This window comes from Mustelus asterias, chromosome 14 (genome assembly GCF_964213995.1).
Source record: "Mustelus asterias chromosome 14, sMusAst1.hap1.1, whole genome shotgun sequence".
NCBI classification, from domain to species: domain Eukaryota; kingdom Metazoa; phylum Chordata; class Chondrichthyes; order Carcharhiniformes; family Triakidae; genus Mustelus; species Mustelus asterias.
The window spans coordinates 96,529,124-96,552,061 of NC_135814.1; the positions used below are offsets into that span (position 1 = coordinate 96,529,124).

The 22,938-nt window shown below is 45.0% G+C and overlaps 1 protein-coding gene across 2 annotated transcripts in view; it reads right to left on the minus strand.

The window, feature by feature from the left end:
* The window catches only part of nrp2a (neuropilin 2a), a 174,598-nt gene that overhangs the window by 79,102 nt on the left and 72,558 nt on the right, over positions 1-22,938 (minus strand). For both annotated transcript variants that reach the window (XM_078228915.1, XM_078228916.1), the window contains exon 10: positions 20,813-20,957. In XM_078228915.1, coding sequence (XP_078085041.1) covers positions 20,813-20,957 — 145 coding nt within the window. The remainder of the gene's footprint in view (positions 1-20,812; positions 20,958-22,938) is intronic.

Genomic DNA, 22,938 nt, shown 5'->3' on the forward strand with positions numbered 1-22,938 from the left:
GCTTCCAGTAAACATCAGCTGGACAATTGACACAGCATCCAGTAAACTACAACTGGACAGTCAGACACAGCTTCCAGTAAACTACAACTGGACAATCAGACACAGCTTCCAGTAAACTACAGCTGGCCAATCAGACACAGCTTCCAGTAAACTACAACTGGCCAATCAGACACAGCTTCCAGTAAACTACAACTGGACAATCACAGACAACTTGCACTCAACTACAACTGGACACTCAGACGCAGCTTCCACTAAACTACAACTGGACAATCAGACACAGCTTCCAGTAAACCACAAGTGGACAATTGGACACAGCTTCCAGTAAACTACAACTGGACAATCAGACACAGCTTCCAGTAAACTACAACTGGACAATCAGAAACAGCTTCCAGTAAACATCAGCTGGACAATCGACACAGCTTCCAGTAAACTACAACTGGACAGTCAGACACAGCTTCCAGTAAACTACAACTGGACAGTCAGACACAGCTTCCAGTAAACTACAACTGGACAATCAGACACAGCTTCCAGTAAAATACAGCTGGACAATCAGACACAGCTTCCAGTAAACTGCAACAGGACAGTCGGACACAGCTTCCAGTAAACTACAACTGGACAGTCTGACACAGCATCCAGTAAACTACAACTGGACAATCAGACACAGCTTCCAGTAAACTACAACTGGACAATCAGACACAGCTTCCAGTAAACTACAACTGGACAATCAGACACAGCTTCCAGTAAACTACAACTGGACAATCAGACACAGCTTCCAGTAAACTACAACTGGACAATCGACACAGCTTCCAGTAAACTACAACTGGACAATCAGACACAGCATCCAGTAAAGTACAACTGGACAATCAGACACAGCTTCCAGTAAACTACAACTGGACAATCAGACACAGCTTCCAGTAAACTACAACTGGACAATAGACACAGCTTCCAGTAAACTACAACTGGACAATCAGACACAGCTTCCAGTAAACTACAACTGGACAATCACACACAACTTGCACTCAACTACAACTGGACACTCAGACGCAGCTTCCACTAAACTACAATTGGACAATCAGAAACAACGTCCACGAAACTACAACTGGACAATCAGACACAGCTTCCTGTAAACTACAACTGGACAATCAGACACAGCTTGCAGTAAACTACAACTGGACAATAGGCACAGCTTCCAGTTAACTACAACTGGACAATCGGACACAGCTACCAGTAAACTACAGCTGGACAATCAGGCACAGATTCCAGTAAACTACAACTGGACAATAGGCACAGCTTCCAGTAAACTACAACTGGACAATCAGACACAGCTTCCAGTAAACTACAACTGGACAATCAGACACAGCTTCCAGTAAACTACAACTGGACAATCAGACACAGCTTGCAGTAAACTAGAACTGGACAATCAGAAACAGCTTCCAGTAAACATCAGCTGGACAATCGACACAGCTTCCAGTAAACTACAACTGGACAATCAGACACAGCTTCCAGTAAACTACAGCTGGACAATCATACACAGCTTCCAGTAAACTACAACAGGACAGTCGGACACAGCTTCCAGTAAACTGCAACTGGACAGTCTGACACAGCATCCAGTAAACTACAACTGGACAATCAGACACAGCTTCCAGTAAACTACAACTGGACAATCAGACACAGCTTCCAGTAAACTACAACTGGACAATCAGACACAGCTTCCAGTAAACTACAACTGGACAATCAGACACAGCTTCCAGTAAACTACAACTGGACAATCGACACAGCTTCCAGTAAAGTACAACTGGACAATCAGACACAGCTTCCAGTAAACTACAACTGGACAATCAGACACAGCTTCCAGTAAAATACAACTGGACAATAGACACAGCTTCCAGTAAACTACAACTGGACAATCAGACACAGCTTCCAGTAAACTACAACTGGACAATAGACACAGCTTCCAGTAAACTACAACTGGACAAACAGACACAGCTTCCAGTAAACTACAACTGGACAATCAGACACAGCTTCCTGTAAACTACAACTGGACAATCAGACACAGCTTGCAGTAAACTACAACTGGACAATAGGCACAGCTTCCAGTAAACTACAACTGGACAATCGGACACAGCTACCAGTAAACTACAACGGGACAATCAGACACAGCTTCCACTAAACTACAGCTGGACAATCAGGCACAGATTCCAGTAAACTACAACTGGACAATAGGCACAGCTTCCAGTAAACTACAACTGGACAATCAGACACAGCTTCCAGTAAACTACAACTGGACAATCAGACACAGCTTCCAGTAAACTACAACTGGACAATCAGACACAGCTTCCAGTAAACTACAACTGGACAATCGACACAGCTTCCAGTAAAGTACAACTGGACAATCAGACACAGCTTCCAGTAAACTACAACTGGACAATCAGACACAGCTTCCAGTAAAATACAACTGGACAATAGACACAGCTTCCAGTAAACTACAACTGGACAATCAGACACAGCTTCCAGTAAACTACAACTGGACAATAGACACAGCTTCCAGTAAACTACAACTGGACAGTCAGACACAGCTTCCAGTAAACTACAACTGGACAGTCTGACACAGCATCCAGTAAACTACAACTGGACAATCAGACACAGCTTCCAGTAAACTACAACTGGACAATCAGACACAGCTTCCAGTAAACTACAACTGGACAATAGACACAGCTTCCAGTAAACTACAACTGGACAAACAGACACAGCTTCCAGTAAACTACAACTGGACAATCAGACACAGCTTCCAGTAAACTACAACTGGACAATCACACACAACTTGCACTCAACGACAACTGGACACACAGACGCAGCTTCCACTAAACTACAACTGGACAATCAGAAACAACGTCCACGAAACTACAACTGGACAATCAGACACAGCTTCCAGTAAACTACAACTGGACAATCAGACACAGCTTCCAGTAAACAACAACTGGACAATCAGACACAGCTTCCAGTAAACTACAACTGGACAATCAGACACAGCTTCCAGTAAACTACAACTGGACAATCAGACACAGCTTCCAGTAAACTACAACTGGACAATCAGACACAGCTTCCAGTAAACTACAACTGGACAATAGACACAGCTTCCAGTAAACTACAACTGGACAAACAGACACAGCTTCCAGTAAACTACAACTGGACAATAGACACAGCTTCCAGTAAACTACAACTGGACAAACAGACACAGCTTCCAGTAAACTACAACTGGACAATCAGACACAGCTTCCAGTAAACTACAACTGGACAATCACACACAACTTGCACTCAACGACAACTGGACACACAGACGCAGCTTCCACTAAACTACAACTGGACAATCAGAAACAACGTCCACGAAACTACAACTGGACAATCAGACACAGCTTCCAGTAAACTACAACTGGACAATCAGACACAGCTTCCAGTAAACAACAACTGGACAATCAGACACAGCCTCCAGTAAACTACAACTGGCCAATCAGACACAGCTTCCAGTAAACTACAACTGGACAATCACAGACAACTTGCACTCAACTACAACTGGACACTCAGACGCAGCTTCCACTAAACCACAACTGGACAATCAGAAACAACGTCCACGAAACTACAACTGGACAATCAGACACAGCTTCCAGTCAACTACAACTGGACAATCAGACGCAGCTTCCAGTAAACTACAACTGGACAATCAGACACAGCTTCCAGTAAACTACAACTGGACAATTGGACACAGCTTCCAGTAAACTACAACTGGACAATCAGACACAGCTTCCAGTAAACCACAAGTGGACAATTGGACACAGCTTCCAGTAAACTACAACTGGACAATCAGACACAGCTTCCAGTAAACTACAACTGGACAATCAGAAACAGCTTCCAGTAAACATCAGCTGGACAATCGACACAGCTTCCAGTAAACTACAACTGGACAGTCAGACACAGCTTCCAGTAAACTACAACTGGACAATCAGACACAGCTTCCAGTAAACTACAGCTGGACAATCAGACACAGCTTCCAGTAAACTGCAACAGGACAGTCGGACACAGCTTCCAGTAAACTACAACTGGACAGTCTGACACAGCATCCAGTAAACTACAACTGGACAATCAGACACAGCTTCCAGTAAACTACAACTGGACAATCAGACACAGCTTCCAGTAAACTACAACTGGACAATCAGACACAGCTTCCAGTAAACTACAACTGGACAATCGACACAGCTTCCAGTAAACTACAACTGGACAATCAGACACAGCTTCCAGTAAACTACAACTGGACAATCAGACACAGCTTCCAGTAAACTACAACTGGACAATAGACACAGCTTCCAGTAAACTACAACTGGACAATCAGACACAGCTTCCAGTAAACTACAACTGGACAATAGACACAGCTTCCAGTAAACTACAACTGGACAAACAGACACAGCTTCCAGTAAACTACAACTGGACAATCAGACACAGCTTCCAGTAAACTACAACTGGACAATCACACACAACTTGCACTCAACGACAACTGGACACACAGACGCAGCTTCCACTAAACTACAACTGGACAATCAGAAACAACGTCCACGAAACTACAACTGGACAATCAGACACAGCTTCCAGTAAACTACAACTGGACAATCACACACAACTTGCACTCAACGACAACTGGACACACAGACGCAGCTTCCACTAAACTACAACTGGACAATCAGAAAGAACGTCCACGAAACTACAACTGGACAATCAGACACAGCTTCCAGTAAACTACAACTGGACAATCACACACAGCTTCCAGTAAACAACAACTGGACAATTAGACACAGCTTCCGGTAAACTACAACTGGCCAATCAGACACAGCTTCCAGTAAACTACAACTGGACAATCACAGACAACTTGCACTCAACTACAACTGGACACTCAGACGCAGCTTCCACTAAACTACAACTGGACAATCAGACACAGCTTCCAGTAAACCACAAGTGGACAATTGGACACAGCTTCCAGTAAACTACAACTGGACAATCAGACACAGCTTCCAGTAAACTACAACTGGACAATCAGAAACAGCTTCCAGTAAACATCAGCTGGACAATCGACACAGCTTCCAGTAAACTACAACTGGACAGTCAGACACAGCTTCCAGTAAACTACAACTGGACAGTCAGACACAGCTTCCAGTAAACTACAACTGGACAATCAGACACAGCTTCCAGTAAACTACAGCTGGACAATCAGACACAGCTTCCAGTAAACTGCAACAGGACAGTCGGACACAGCTTCCAGTAAACTACAACTGGACAGTCTGACACAGCATCCAGTAAACTACAACTGGACAATCAGACACAGCTTCCAGTAAACTACAACTGGACAATCAGACACAGCTTCCAGTAAACTACAACTGGACAATCAGACACAGCTTCCAGTAAACTACAACTGGACAATCGACACAGCTTCCAGTAAACTACAACTGGACAATCAGACACAGCATCCAGTAAAGTACAACTGGACAATCAGACACAGCTTCCAGTAAACTACAACTGGACAATCAGACACAGCTTCCAGTAAACTACAACTGGACAATAGACACAGCTTCCAGTAAACTACAACTGGACAATCAGACACAGCTTCCAGTAAACTACAACTGGACAATCACACACAACTTGCACTCAACTACAACTGGACACTCAGACGCAGCTTCCACTAAACTACAACTGGACAATCAGAAACAACGTCCACGAAACTACAACTGGACAATCAGACACAGCTTCCTGTAAACTACAACTGGACAATCAGACACAGCTTGCAGTAAACTACAACTGGACAATAGGCACAGCTTCCAGTTAACTACAACTGGACAATCGGACACAGCTACCAGTAAACTACAGCTGGACAATCAGGCACAGATTCCAGTAAACTACAACTGGACAATAGGCACAGCTTCCAGTAAACTACAACTGGACAATCAGACACAGCTTCCAGTAAACTACAACTGGACAATCAGACACAGCTTCCAGTAAACTACAACTGGACAATCAGACACAGCTTGCAGTAAACTAGAACTGGACAATCAGAAACAGCTTCCAGTAAACATCAGCTGGACAATCGACACAGCTTCCAGTAAACTACAACTGGACAATCAGACACAGCTTCCAGTAAACTACAGCTGGACAATCATACACAGCTTCCAGTAAACTACAACAGGACAGTCGGACACAGCTTCCAGTAAACTGCAACTGGACAGTCTGACACAGCATCCAGTAAACTACAACTGGACAATCAGACACAGCTTCCAGTAAACTACAACTGGACAATCAGACACAGCATCCAGTAAACTACGACAGGACAATCAGACACAGCTTCCAGTAAACTACAACTGGACAATCAGACACAGCTTCCAGTAAACTACGACAGGACAATCAGACACAGCTTCCAGTAAACTACAACTGGACAATCAGACACAGCATCCAGTAAACTACGACAGGACAATCAGACACAGCTTCCAGTAAACTACAACTGGACAATCAGACACAGCTTCCAGTAAACTACAACTGGACAATCAGACACAGCTTCCAGTAAACTACAACTGGACAATTGGACACAACTTCCAGTAAACTCCAACTGGACAATCAGACACAGCTTCCAGTAAACTACAACTGGACAATCACACACAACTTGCACTCAACTACAACTGGACACTCAGACGCAGCTTCCACTAAACTACAACTGGACAATCAGAAACAACGTCCACGAAACTACAACTGGACAATCAGACACAGCTTCCAGTAAACTACAACTGGACAATCACACACAGCTGCCAGTAAACTACAACTGGACAATTAGACACAGCTTCCAGTAAACTACAACTGGACAATCACACACAGCTTCCAGTCAACTACAACTGGACAATCAGACACAGCTTCCAGTAAACTACAACTGGCCAATCAGACACAGCTTCCAGTAAACTACAACTGGACAATTGGACACAGCTTCCAGTAAACTACAACTGGACAATCGGACACAGCTTCCAGTAAACTACAACTGGACAGTCAGACACAACTTCCAGTAAACTACAACTGGACAATCAGACACAGATTCCAGTAAACTACAACTGGACAATTGGACACAGCTTCCAGTAAACTACAACTGGACAATCGGACACAGCTTCCGGTAAACTACAACTGGACAATCAGACACAGCTTCCAGTAAACTCTAACTGGACAATCAGACACAGATTCCAGTAAACTACAACTGGACGATCAGACACAGCATCCACTAAACTACAGCTGGACAATCAGGCACAGATTCCAGTAAACTACAACTGGACAATAGACACAGCTGCCAGTAAACTACAACTGGACAATCGGACACAGCTTCCAGTAAACTACAACTGGACAATTGGACACAGCTTCCAGTAAACTACAACTGGACAATCAGAGACAGCTTCCACTCAACTACAAGTGGACAATAGACACAGCTGCCAGTAAACTACACCTGGACAATCAGACACAGCTTCCAGTAAACTACAACTGGACAATAGACACAGCGTCCAGTAAACTACAACTGGACAATCAGACACAGCTTCCAGTAAACTACAACTGGACAATCACACACAGCTTCCAGTAAACTACAACTGGACAATCACACACAGCTTTCAGTAAAATACAACCGGACAATCACACACAGCTTCCAGTAAACTGCAACTGGACAATCACACACAGCTTCCAGTAAACCACAACTGGACCATTGGACACAGCTTCCAGTCAACTACAACTGGACAATAGACACAGCTTCCACTCAACTACAACTGGACAATCAGACACAGCTTCCAGTAAACTACAACAGGACAATCAGACACAGCTTCCAGTAAACTACAACTGGACAATCAGACACAGCTTCCAGTCAACTACAACTGGACAATTAGACACAGCTTCCAATAAACTGCAACTGGACAATAGACACAGCTTCCAGTAAACTACAACTGGACAATCAGACACAGCTTCCAGTAAACCAAAACTGGACAATCAGACACAGCTTCCAGTAAACTACAATTGGACAATCGGAAACAGATTCCAGTAAACTACAACTGGACAATCAGACACAGCTTCCAGTAAACTAAAACTGGACAATCAGACACAGCTTCCAGTAAACTACAACTGGACAATTAGACACAGCTTCCAGTAAACTACAACTGGACAATCAGACACAGCTTCCAGTCAACTCCAACTGGACAATCAGACACAGCTTCCAGTAAACTACAACTGGACAATCAGACACAGCTTCCAGTAAACTACAACTGGACAATCAGACACAACTTCCAGTAAACTACAACTGGACAATCAGACACAGCTTCCGGTAAACTACAACTGGACAATTGGACACAGCTTCCAGTAAACTACAACTGGACAATCAGACACAGCTTCCACAAAACTACAGCTGGACAATCAGGCACAGATTCCAGTAAACTACAACTGGACAATAGGCACAGCTTCCAGTAAACTACAACTGGACAATAGGCACAGCTTCCAGTAAACTACAACTGGACAATCAGACACAGCTTCCAGTAAACTACAACTGGACAATCAGACACAGCTTGCAGTAAACTAGAACTGGACAATCAGACACAGCTTCCACAACACTACAACTGGACAATCAGAAACAGCTTCCAGTAAACATCAGCTGGACAATCGACACAGCATCCAGTAAACTACAACTGGACAGTCAGACACAGCTTCCAGTAAACTACAACTGGACAATCAGACACAGCTTCCAGTAAACTACAGCTGGACAATCAGACACAGCTTCCAGTAAACTACAACAGGACAGTCGGACACAGCTTCCAGTAAACTACAACTGGACAGTCTGACACAGCATCCAGTAAACTACAACTGGACAATCAGACACAGCTTCCAGTAAACTACAACTGGACAATCAGACACAGCTTCCAGTAAACTACAACTGGACAATTGGACACAGCTTCCAGTAAACTACAACTGGACAATCGACACAGCTTCCAGTAAACTACAACTGGACAGTCAGACACAGCTTCCAGTAAACTACAACTGGACAATCAGACACAGCTTCCAGTAAACTACAACTGGACAATCAGACACAGCTTCCAGTAAACTACAACTGGACAATCAGACACAACTTCCAGTAAACAACAACTGGACAATCAGACACAGCTTCCAGTAAACTACAACTGGACAATCAGACACAGCTTCCGGTAAACTACAACTGGACAATTGGACACAGCTTCCAGTAAACTACAACTGGACAATCAGACACAGCTTCCACAAAACTACAGCTGGACAATCAGGCACAGATTCCAGTAAACTACAACTGGACAATAGGCACAGCTTCCAGTAAACTACAACTGGACAATCAGACACAGCTTCCAGTAAACTACAACTGGACAATCAGACACAGCTTGCAGTAAACTAGAACTGGACAATCAGACACAGCTTCCACAACACTACAACTGGACAATCAGAAACAGCTTCCAGTAAACATCAGCTGGACAATCGACACAGCATCCAGTAAACTACAACTGGACAGTCAGACACAGCTTCCAGTAAACTACAACTGGACAATCAGACACAGCTTCCAGTAAACTACAGCTGGACAATCAGACACAGCTTCCAGTAAACTACAACAGGACAGTCGGACACAGCTTCCAGTAAACTACAACTGGACAGTCTGACACAGCATCCAGTAAACTACAACTGGACAATCAGACACAGCTTCCAGTAAACTACAACTGGACAATCAGACACAGCTTCCAGTAAACTACAACTGGACAATTGGACACAGCTTCCAGTAAACTACAACTGGACAATCGACACAGCTTCCAGTAAACTACAACTGGACAATCAGACACAGCTTCCAGTAAACTACAACTGGACAATCAGACACAGCTTCCAGTAAACTACAACTGGACAATCAGACACAGCTTCCAGTAAACTACAACTGGACAATCAGACACAGCTTCCAGTAAACTACAACTGGACAATAGACACAGCTTCCAGTAAACTACAACTGGACAATCAGACACAGCTTCCAATAAACTACAACTGGACAATCACACACAACGTGCACTCAACTACAACTGGACACTCAGACGCAGCTTCCACTAAACTACAACTGGACAATCAGACACAGCTTGCAGTAAACTACAACTGGACAATAGGCACAGCTTCCAGTAAACTACAACTGGACAATCGGACACAGCTTCCAGTAAACTACAACTGGACAGTCAGACACAGCTTCCAGTAAACTACAAATGGACAATCAGACACAGCATCCAATAAACTACAACAGGACAATCAGACACAGCGTCCAATAAACTACAACTGGAGAATCGGACACATCTTCCAGTAAACTACAACTGGACAATCGGACACAGCTTCCAGTAACCTACAACTGGACAATCAGACACAGCTTCCACTCAACTACAACTGGACAATAGACACAGCTGCCAGTAAACTACAACTGGACAATCGGACACAGCTTCCAGTAAACTACAACTGGACAATTGGACACAGCTTCCAGTAAACTACAACTGGACAATCAGAGACAGCTTCCACTCAACTACAAGTGGACAATAGACACAGCTGCCAGTAAACTACAACTGGACAATCAGACACACCTTCCAGTAAACTACAACTGGACAATCAGACACACCTTCCAGTAAACTACAACTGGACAATCAGACACACCTTCCAGTAAACTACAACTGGACAATCAGACACAGCTTCCAGTAAACTACAACTGGACAATCAGACACACCTTCCAGTAAACTACAACTGGACAATAGACACAGCTTCCAGTAAACCACAACTGGACAATCAGACACAGCTTCCAGTAAACTACAACTGGACAATCAGACACACCTTCCAGTAAACTACAACTGGACAATAGACACAGCTTCCAGTAAACTACAACTGGACAATCAGACACAGCTTCCAGTAAACTACAACTGGACAATCACACACAGCTTCCAGTAAACTACAACTGGACAATCACACACAGCTTCCAGTAAACCACAACTGGACCATTGGACACAGCTTCCAGTCAACTACAACTGGACAATAGACACAGCTTCCACTCAACTACAACTGGACAATCAGACACAGATTCCAGTAAACTACAACAGGACAATCAGACACAGCTTCCAGTAAACTACAACTGGACAATAGACACAGCGTCCAGTAAACTACAACTGGACAATCAGACACAGCTTCCAGTAAACTACAACTGGACAATCAGACACAGCTTCCAGTAAACTACAACAGGACAATCAGACACAGCTTCCAGTAAACTACAACTGGACAATCAGACACAGCTTCCACTCAACTACAACTGGACAATAGACACAGCTTCCAGTAAACTACAACTGGACAATCAGACACCGCTTCCAGTAAACTACAATGGACAATCAGACACAGCTTCCAGTAAACTACAACTGGACAATCACACACAGCTTCCAGTAAACTACAACTGGACAATCACACACAGCTTCCATTAAACTACAACTGGACAGTCAGACACAGCTTCCAGTAAAATACAACCGGACAATCACACACAGCTTCCAGTAAACTGCAACTGGACAATCACACACAGCTTCCAGTAAACCACAACTGGACCATTGGACACAGCTTCCAGTCAACTACAACTGGACAATAGACACAGCTTCCACTCAACTACAACTGGACAATAGACACAGCTTCCAGTAAACTACAACTGGACAATCAGACACCGCTTCCAGTAAACTACAACTGGACAATCAGACACAGCATCCAGTAAACTACAACTGGACAATCAGACACAGCGTCCAGTCAACTACAACTGGACAATAGACACAGCTTCCAGTAAACTACAACTGGACAATCAGACACAGCTTCCAGTAAACTACAACTGGACAATTAGACACAGCTTCCAGTAAACTACAACTGGACAATCAGACACAGCTTCCAGGAAACTACAACTGGACAATCAGACACAGCTTCCAGTAAACTACAACTGGACAATCAGACACAGCTTCCAATAAACTACAACTGGACAATAGACACAGCTTCCAGTAAACTACAACTGGACAATCAGACACAGCTTCCAGTAAACTACAACTGGACAATCAGACACAGCTTCCACTCAACTACAACTGGACAATAGACACAGCTTCCAGTAAACTACAACTGGACAATCAGACACAGCTTCCAGTAAACTACAACTGGACAATTAGACACAGCTTCCAGTAAACTACAACTGGACAATCGGACACAGCTTCCAGTAAACTGCAACTGGACAATAGACACAGGTTGCAGTAAACTACAACTGGACAATCGGACACAGCTTCCAGTAATCTACAACTGGACAATCAGACACAGCTTCCAGTAAACTACAACTGGACAATCAGACACAGCTTCCAGTAAACTACAACGGGACAATCAGACACAGCTTCCACTAAACTACAGTGGACAATCAGGCACAGATTCCAGTAAACTACAACCGGACAATAGGCACAGGTTCCAGTAAACTACAACTGGACAGTCAGACACAGCTTCCAGTAAACTACAACTGGACAATCAGACACAGCTTGCAGTAAACTACAACTGGACAATCAGACACAGCTTCCAGTAAACTACAACTGGACAATCAGAAACAGCTTCCAGTAAACTACAACTGGACAATCGACACAGCTTCCAGTAAACTACAACTGGACAGTCAGACACAGCTTCCAGTAAACTACAACTGGACAATCAGACACAGCTTCCAGTAAACTACAGCTGGACAATCGGACACAGCTTCCAGTAAACTACAACAGGACAGTCGGACACAGCTTCCAGTAAACTACAACTGGACAGTCAGACACAGCATCCAGTAAACTACAACTGGACAATCAGACACAGCTTCCAGTAAACTACAACTGGACAATCAGACACAGCTTCCAGTAAACTACAACTGGACAATTGGACACAGCATCCAGTAAACTCCAACAGGACAATCAGACACAGCTTCCAGTAAACTACAACTGGACAATCAGACACAGCTTCCAGTAAACTACAACTGGACAATCGACACAGCTTCCAGTAAATTACAACTGGACAATCAGACACAGCTTCCAGTAAACTACAACTGGACAATCAGACACAGCTTCCAGTAAACTACAGCTAGACAATCACACACAACTTGCACTCAACTACAACTGGACACTCAGACGCAGCTTCCACTAAACTACAACTGGACAATCAGAAACAACGTCCACGAAACTACAACTGGACAATCAGACACAGCTTCCAGTAAACCACAACTGGACAATCAGACACAGCGTCCAGCAAACTACAACTGGATAATCAGACCCAGCTTCCAGTAAACTACAACTGGACAATCAGACACAGCTTCCACTAAACTACAACTGGACAATCAGACCCAGCTTCCAGTAAACTACAACTGGACAATCAGACACAGCTTCCAGTAAACTACAACTGAACAATAGACACAGCTTCCAGTAAACAACAACTGGAAAATCAGACCCAGCTTCCAGTAAACCACAACTGGACAATCAGACACAGCTTCCAGTAAACTACAACTGGACAATCAGACACAGATTCCAGTAAACTACAACTGAACAATAGACACAGCTTCCAGTAAACTACAACTGGACAATAGACACAGCTTCCAGTAAACTACAACTGGACAATCAGACACAGCTTCCAGTCAACCACAACTGGACAATCAGACACAGCTTCCAGTAAACTACAACTGGACAATCAGACACAGCATCCAATAAACAACAACTGGAGAATCAGACACAGCTTCCAGTAAACTACAACTGGACAATCAGACACAGCTTCCACTCAACTACAACTGGACAATAGACACAGCTTCCAGTAAACTACAACTGGACAATCGGACACAGCTTCCAGTAAACTACAACTGGACAATTAGACACAGCTACCAGTAAACTACAACTGGACAATCGGACACAGCTTCCAGTAAACTGCAACTGGACAATAGACACAGCTTGCAGTAAACTACAACTGGACAATCGGACACAGCTTCCAGTAAACTACAACTGGACAATCACACACAGCTTCCAGTAAACTACAACTGGACAATCAGACCCAGCTTCCAATAAACTACAACTGGACAATCAGACACAGCATCCAATAAACAACAACTGGAGAATCAGACACAGCTTCCAGTAAACTACAACTGGACAATCAGACCCAGCTTCCAATAAACTACAACTGGACAATCAGACCCAGCTTCCAATAAACTACAACTGGACAATCAGACACAGCTTCCAGTAACCTGCAACTGGACAATCAGACACAGCCTCCAATAAACTACAACTGGACAATCAGACACAGCTTCCAGTAAACTGCAACTGGACAATCGGACACAGCTTCCAGTAAACTACAACTGGACAATCAGACACAGCTTCCAGTAAACTACAACTGGACAATAGACACAGCTGCCAGTAAACTACAACTGGACAATCAGACACAGCTTCCAGTAAACTACAACTGGACAATCAGACACAGATTCCAGTAAATTACAACTGGACAATAGACACAGCTTCCAGTAAACTACAACTGGACAATAGACACAGCTTCCAGTAAACTACAACTGGACAATCAGACACAACGTCCAGTAAACTACAACTGGACAATAGACACAGCTTCCAGTAAACTACAACTGGACAATAGACACAGCTGCCAGTAAACTACAACTGGACAATCAGACACAGCTTCCAGTAAACTACAACTGGACAATCAGACACAGCTTCCAGTAAACTACAACTGGACAATCAGACACAGCTTCCAGTAAACTACAACTGGACAATCAGACACAGCTTCCACTAAACTACAACTGAACAATAGACACAGCTTCCAGTAAACTACAACTGGACAATAGACACAGCTTCCAGTAAACTACAACTGGACAATCAGACACACCTTCCAGTAAACAACAACTGGACAATCAGACACAGCTTCCACTCAACTACAACTGGACACTCAGACGCAGCTTCCAGTAAGCTACAACTGGACAATAGACACAGCTTCCAGTAAACTACAACTGGACAATCAGACACAGCTTCCAGTAAACCACAACTGGACAATCAGACACAGCTTCCAGTAAACCACGTCTGGACAATCAGACACAGCTTCCAGTAAACTACAACTGGACAATCACACACAGCTTCCAGTAAACTACAACTGGACAATCAGACACAGCTTCCAGTAAACTACAACTGGACAATCAGACACAGCTTCCAGAAAAATTACAACTGGACAATCAGACACAGCTTCCAGTAAACTACAACTGGACAGTCAGACACAGCTTCCAGTAAACTACAACTGGACAGTCAGACACAGCTTCCAGTAAACTACAACTGGACAGTCAGACACAGTTTCCAGTAAACTCCAACTGGACAATCAGACAAAGCTTCCAGTAAACTACAACTGGACAATCAGACACAGCTTCCAGTAAACTACAACTGTACAATCAGACACAGCTTCCAGTCAACTACAACTGGACAATCGGACACAGCTTCCAGGAAACTACAACTGGACAATCAGACACAGCTTCCAGTAAACTACAACTGGACAATCAGACACAGCTTCCAGTAAACTACAACTGGACAATCAGACACAGCTTCCAGGAAACTACAACTGAACAATAGACACAGCTTCCTCTAACCTACAACTGAACAATAGACACAGCTTCCACTCAACTACAACTGGACAATAGACACAGCTTCCAGTAAACTACAACTGGACAATCAGACACACCTTCCAGTAAACAACAACTGGACAATCAGACACAGCTTCCACTCAACTACAACTGGACACTCAGACGCAGCTTCCAGTAAACTACAACTGGACAATAGACACAGCTTCCAGTAAACTACAACTGGACAATCAGACACAGCTTCCAGTAAACCACAACTGGACAATCAGACACAGCTTCCAGTAAACCACGTCTGGACAATCAGACACAGCTTCCAGTAAACTACAACTGGACAATCACACACAGCTTCCGGTAAACTACAACTGGACAATTAGACACAGCTTCCAGTAAACTACAACTGGACAATCAGACACAGCTTGCACTGAACTACAACTAGACAATAGACACAGCTTCCTGTAAACTACAACTGGACAATCAGACACAACTTCCAGTAAACTACAACTGGACAATCAGACACAGCTTCCAGTAAACTACAACTGGATAATCAGACACAGCATCCAGTAAACTACAACTGGACAATCAGACACAGCTTCCACTAAACTACAACTGGACATTCAGACACAGCTTCCAGTAAACTACAACTGGACAATCAGACACAGCTTCCACTAAACTACAACTGGACAATCACACACAGCGTCCACTAAACTGCAACTGGACAATCACATACAGCTTCCAGTAAACTACAACTGGACAATCAGACACAGCTTCCAGTAAACTACAACTGGACAATCAGACACAGCTTCCAGTAAACTACAACTGGACAATCAGACACAGCTTCCAGTACACTACAACTTGACAATCAGACACAGCTTCCACTAAACTACAACTGGACAATCAGACACAGCTTCCACTAAACTACAACTGGACAATCACACACAGCTTCCAGTTAACTACAACTGGACAATCAGACACAGCTTCCAGTAAACTACAACTGGACAATCAGACACAGCTTCCAGTAAACTACAACTGGACAATCAGACACAGTTTCCAGTAAACTACAACTGGAGAATCAGAGACATCTTCCTGTAAACTACAACTGGACAATCAGACACAGCTTCCAGTAATTTACAACTGGACAATCGGAAACAGTTTCCAGTAAACTACAACTGGACAATCAGACACAGTTTCCAGTAAACTACAACTGGAGAATCAGAGACATCTTCCTGTAAACTACAACTGGACAATCAGACACAGCTTCCAGTAATTTACAACTGGACAATCAGACACAGCTTCCAGTAAACTACAACTGGACAATCGGAAACAGTTTCCAGTAAACTACAACTCGACAATCAGACTCAACTTCCAGTACACTACCACTGGACGATGACACACAGCTTCCACTAAACTATAAGTGGACAATAGACACAGCTTCCAGTAAACTACTGGTAGGCACCTCCTAATGAATATTACCCACTGAACATGCCGATGGGTGTAAGGATGTCCTTTACTGATTATCGTAGGGATCTCAAGTGATGGAGAAGAGGGGAGGGGGGCATGTGGGGGAGGAAGGACTGTTGGGTGTGGCTGATGAGGATTACGGGAGCCAGGCTGTTCTGAGCAAATGAGCGAGGATAAAAATAATTAAAAGCAAATGGAGGGGAGAGATAAAAGCTGGTAATGAGTTGGAGATCTGAGGGGGATCTTATCAGGAGCCTCCCATGCGTTGCGGTTGGGTGCAGCGATCCGCATGGGAGATTCGCTCCGAGGGCTTCACAGAATGAGACCACAGGGCAGTGCCACATTCCGTGTGGTGTCGCCCTCCCGTCCGTGTGCTGGGAACAACACGCTGGGCCCCTCCAGCGGTCCGTTCTTGTAAAGGAGCCTGCCCCTGTCAGAATACACCCCTTCCCTTTGCAGGCTGCGGAACTGGGCTCGAGGGGAGCCGGGGGTAGGTTGCCGGGGGGGAAGGGAAGGGATGATGGGGGGAGGTGGGGGGACGGTCGGTGTGGCGGAGAGAGACCTTGTTTGTGGAGCCGGTTTATTCTAACCCCTCGGTGGCTGATTAAGAACAGAGCCTTTCGCTTTGCTGACTTCCTGCACCGGCAACTCAGAGGCCGCGAATTTGAGATGTGGTTTCAGTAAGTACTTCCCCACACCCAGACATCTGGCGAACAGCCCAGGGCATTCACTGCCTTCACTTTTAAGAAAATAAAATTGACAATTACCAATTCATAAGGGAGGGTTAGCAGAACTGGAAACACAAACCGCAGAGGCCAAGACACACTCTTACTCCCTGAGTCCATCTCCGCCATATTTCAAACTATCAAGAGACTAATCCCTTTGAGAAGTCCCTACGTTCATCAAGAAATAAACTCCACATCTGGGCTATTTGTTTGAGACTATGGAACATTTCAAAGTATTTTTGCACTGTTTCTCGGCAAATAATGTGACCAAATTATTGTGTCGTGCCTGAGAGTGTGTGTCTGGTGTGCGTTTAAAGTTTATTTATTAATGTCACAAGTAGGCTTACATTAACACTGCAATGAAGTTACTGTGAAAATCCCCCAATCGCCACACTCTGGGGCCTGTTCGGGTACACTGAGGGAGAATTTAGCACGGCCAATGCACCTAACCAGACTGTGGGAGGAAACCGGAGCACCCGGAGGAAACCCATGCAGACATGGGGAGAACGTGCAAACTCCGCACAGACAGTGACCCAAGCTGGGAATTGAACCCGGATCCCTGGTGCTATGAGGCGGCAGTGTTAACCACTGTACCACCGTGCCAGCTGTTTACGTGTGTGTCATTGTGTGTGTACGTGTGTGTGTGTGTGTGTGTGTTCGTGTGTGTGTGTGTGTGCACATGTGTAAATGTGGGTACGTGTGTACGTGATGTGTATGTGTATGTGTTTGAGTGTGTGTGTGGATACATGTGTGTCAGTGTGTATGTGCGTGTCTATTGGAATTCAGAAGAATGAGGGGAGATCTTATAGAAACATATAAGATTATGAAGGGAATAGATAAGATAGAAGCAGGGAGATTGTTTCCACTGGCGGGTGAAACTAGAACTAGGGGGCATGGCCTCAAAATAAGGGGAAGCAGATTTAGGACTGAGTTGAGGAGGAACTTCTTCACACAAAGGGTTGTGAATCTGTGGAATTCCCTGCCCAGTGAAGCAGTTGAAGCTACCTCATTGAATGCTTTTAAGGCAAGGATAGATACATTTTTGAACAGTAAATGAATTAAGGGTTATGGTGAGCGGGCAGGTAAGTGGAGCTGAGTCCACAAAAAGATCAGCCATGATCTTATTGAATGGCGGAGCAGGCTCGAGGGGCCAGATGGCCTACTCCTGCTCCTAGTTCTTACGTACTTATGTATGTGTGTCCATGTTTGTGTATGCATGTGTGTGTGTGTGTGTGTACATAAGTCTGTGAGTGTGTGTACATAAGTCTATGTGTGTGTGTGTGCCTGTGTATGTGTACGTGTGTGTGTATGTGTGTGTGTGCGTGTGTGTGTGAATGTATGTAAGTGTGAGACCCAGGGAGAGTGAGTGTGAGACCCAGTGTGAGTCCCAGTGTGAGTGTGAGTCCCAGTGTGAGTGTGTGTGAGTGGGTATGAGTGGGTGTGAGTTAGTGTGAGTGTGTGGGTGTGTAAGTGGGCGTGTGAGTGAGTGGATGTGTGAGTGTGAGTGTGATTGAGTGTGAGTGAGTGGGTGTGAGTAAATGTGAGTGAGTGTGAGTGAATGAGTGAATGAGTGAGCATGAGTTCCAGGGTGTGAGTGAGTGAGTGTGAGTTCCAATGTGAGTGAGTGTGAGTTCCAATGTGAGTGAGTGTGAGTGGATGTGAGTGAGTGTGAGTGAATGAGTGAATGAGTGAGCATGAGTTCCAGTGTGAGTGAGTGAATGTGAGTTCCAATGTGAGTGGATGTGAGTGAGTGTGAGTGAATGAGTGAGCATGAGTTCCAGGGTGTGAGTGAGTGAGTGTGAGTTCCAATGTGAGTGAGTGTGAGTGGATGTGAGTGAGTGTGAGTGGGTGTGAGTGAGTGTGAGTGAATGAGTGAGCATGAGTTCCAGGGTGTGAGTGAGTGAGTGTGAGTTCCAGTGTGAGTGGGTGTGAGTGAATGTGAGAGCGTGAGTGAGTGTGAGTGAATGAGTGAATGAGTGAGCATGAGTTCCAGGGTGTGAGTGAGTGAGTGTGAGTTCCAGTGTGAGTGGGTGTGAGTGAATGTGAGAGCGTGAGTGAGTGTGAGTGAATGAGTGAATGAGTGAGCATGAGTTCCAGGGTGTGAGTGAGTGTGAGTTCCAATGTGAGTGAGTGTGAGTGGGTGTGAGTGAATGTGAGTGAGTGTGAGCTCCAGTGTGAGTGAGTGAGAGTGAGTGTGAGTGTGAGTGAGTGTGAGCACTGTAATGAATGAGGAGGGTGGTGTTAGTTTTTGAGTGCGATAGTGAGTGAGTGTGATTGTGTGTGCGATGATTGTGTCTGAGAACCTGATCTGTGTGGGTGAGCCGGAGTATAAACAGGAATGTGAATGAGTCAGTGGACATGCGTTTCAGTGAGAATTTGTGAGTACATGACTGATATCGATCAGGAGCTTACAGAGATGATATCTGTAAAAGTTGCGAAACGGAATTTGAGTGAAACATGAGGTCACTGATGTTGACAATGCCACTCTGTCAGAGAATAATAACCATCAAATCACCCTGATACAGACAGAATATACACAGAATGTACACAGACACACACACATACACTCACACACATATACATACACACACACATACACTCACACACATATACATACACACACACATACACTCACACACATTTACATACACACACACATACACTCACACACATTTACACACACCTCCATTTACACACTCATATATACACACACATACACTCACACACATATACACTTATGCACATGCACGGACATACATGTACACACACACACACACATACAAGCTTGCAGACACAAACACACACTCACACACACACTCACACAGACACAAACACACACTCACACACACACTCACACACACACTCACACAAACACACACACACACACCAGTGACAATGTTTGAAATGCACCTACCCAGTAAATCACAGCCCTGCAGTTCAAAGCGCATTCCAATCCCAGCTGGAGACCATCTCTCTGGATACACCCGGACAAACCGTGCAGGCACTGGATCAAACCTCCGGATCTCAGGAGTGTCGTAGTTCATGTTCCCTTCGAACATCTGAGGGGCCAGGAGGAGAGACAGAGTGAGTGGGATTGACCAAAGAGTCAGAAGACAAACTGACACAGCTCCTGAATTACAGCCGCATTGGCTAAACCAAAGGAAAGACTTGCATTTCCTTAACGCCTTTCTCAACCGTGAGGTATCCCAAAGTGATTAACAACCCGCAGTGTGTTTTGGTGAAGTGTAGTTACTGTGGGAAGTGTCTCCCACAGTGTCTCTCACAGCAATCTCCCAGAAGCAACACAGGAAGGAATAAACATTGGCCAGGACTAACGCGGTGTCCTGGAATCTGTTAACGTCTACTCACGCAGACAACTCGAAAGGGAGAATCTTCAACTCTACAACACACCCTACGCCTTACCCTAATGTGGGTGGCACGGTGGCACAGTGGTTAGCACTGCTGCCTCACAGTGGCAGGGACCTGGGTTCGATTCCCGGCTTAGGTCACTGTCTGTGCGGAGTCTGCACGTTCTCCCCGTGTCTGCGTGGGTTTCCTCCAGGTGCACCGGTTTCCTCCCACAGTCCAAAGATGTGCAGGTTAGGTAGACTGGCCATGCTAAATTGCCCTTTGGTGTCAAGGCGACTAGCTACGGCAAATGCATGGGGTTATGGAGATAGGACCTGGGTGGGAATGTGGTCGGTGCAGACTCGATGGGCCGAATGGCCTCCTTCTGCACTGTAGAGATTTTATGATTCGATCTTTGGACTGTAGGAGGAAATCGGAGCACCCGGAGGAAACCCCCGCAGACACGGGGAGAACGTGCAAACTCCACACAGACAGTTGCCCGAGGCCGGGATTGAACCTGGGTCAATGAGGCAGCGGCACTAGCTGCCGTGCCGCCGTGCTGCCAAATGCCGGCAACACCAAATAACAGCAATGCTGTTTATGGGATCTTGCTGTGTGCAAACCGGCTGCCGCGCTTCCCACATTACACCGGAGACGGCGCTTCTTGCGGACAATGAAGGGGATGTAAGATGCTCTCTCTCTCTTATTCTTTCTTTCAGGGTTGTGGAGGGGATGCAAGTGTTGCAAACTGCTCTGAATATTTTATTTGCCATGTAGCCCTTAGCTAGAAGTTGGAAATGAAGTCAGCTGGAAACCAATTCACTAAATTATTAATTAGCAAACCCAGACAGGCAGCGGGCTTTTCCTTTCATTCTCTGGGAATGAAGAAGCATGGGTTTTTTTGTGTATATAAATGGTGTTCTGTCGCCTCCCGCTTGATTTTCCGTCCATTTCCCCCGTGTATCCTTTGTGTCTCAAGTTTTGCTGTTCCGATTACAGAATGGAATCATTGAATGGTGCAGAGCAGAATGAGGCCATTCAGCCACTGTGCCGCTGCTGACCCATTGAAAGAGCTCCATGAACAATCCCATTCCACCTTGCCATTTCCTCATCGCCCGGCAAATTTTCCCCCTTCAAGTAAACACCCTTTCGAAAATTACAATTGAATCCGCTCGGTGGCACAGTGGTTAACACTGCTGCCTCACAGCGCCAGGGACCCGGGTTCAATTCCGGCTTCGGGTTACTGTCTGTGAGGAGTCTGCACGTTCTCCCCGTGTCTGCGTGGGTTTCCTCTGGGTGCTCCAGTTTCCTCCCACAGTCCGAGAGACGTGCTGGTTAGGTACAATTGGCCATGCTAAATTCTCCCTCAGTGTACCCGAACAGGTGCCGGAGTGTGGTGACTAGGGGATTTTCAACAGTAACTTCATTGCAGTGTTAATGTAAGCCTACTTGTGACACTGATAAATAAACTTTAAAAACTCTTTCCGGCAGCGCTTTCGGGCTCCCCTCGAACTCCTGCTGCCACCCGGAAAGGGGTGAGGGATGGATTGGCACACAGGCGCTTGGCATTAAGCACCAGGCTGCTGGTGCATGCGTTAACTGTTCCTGAAGCCTTTCCGCTTGAAGGCAGGAGTTTACAATGTGCGCAATCAACAGTAATTTCACTGCAGATAAGACAGGAAAGTAAAAAAT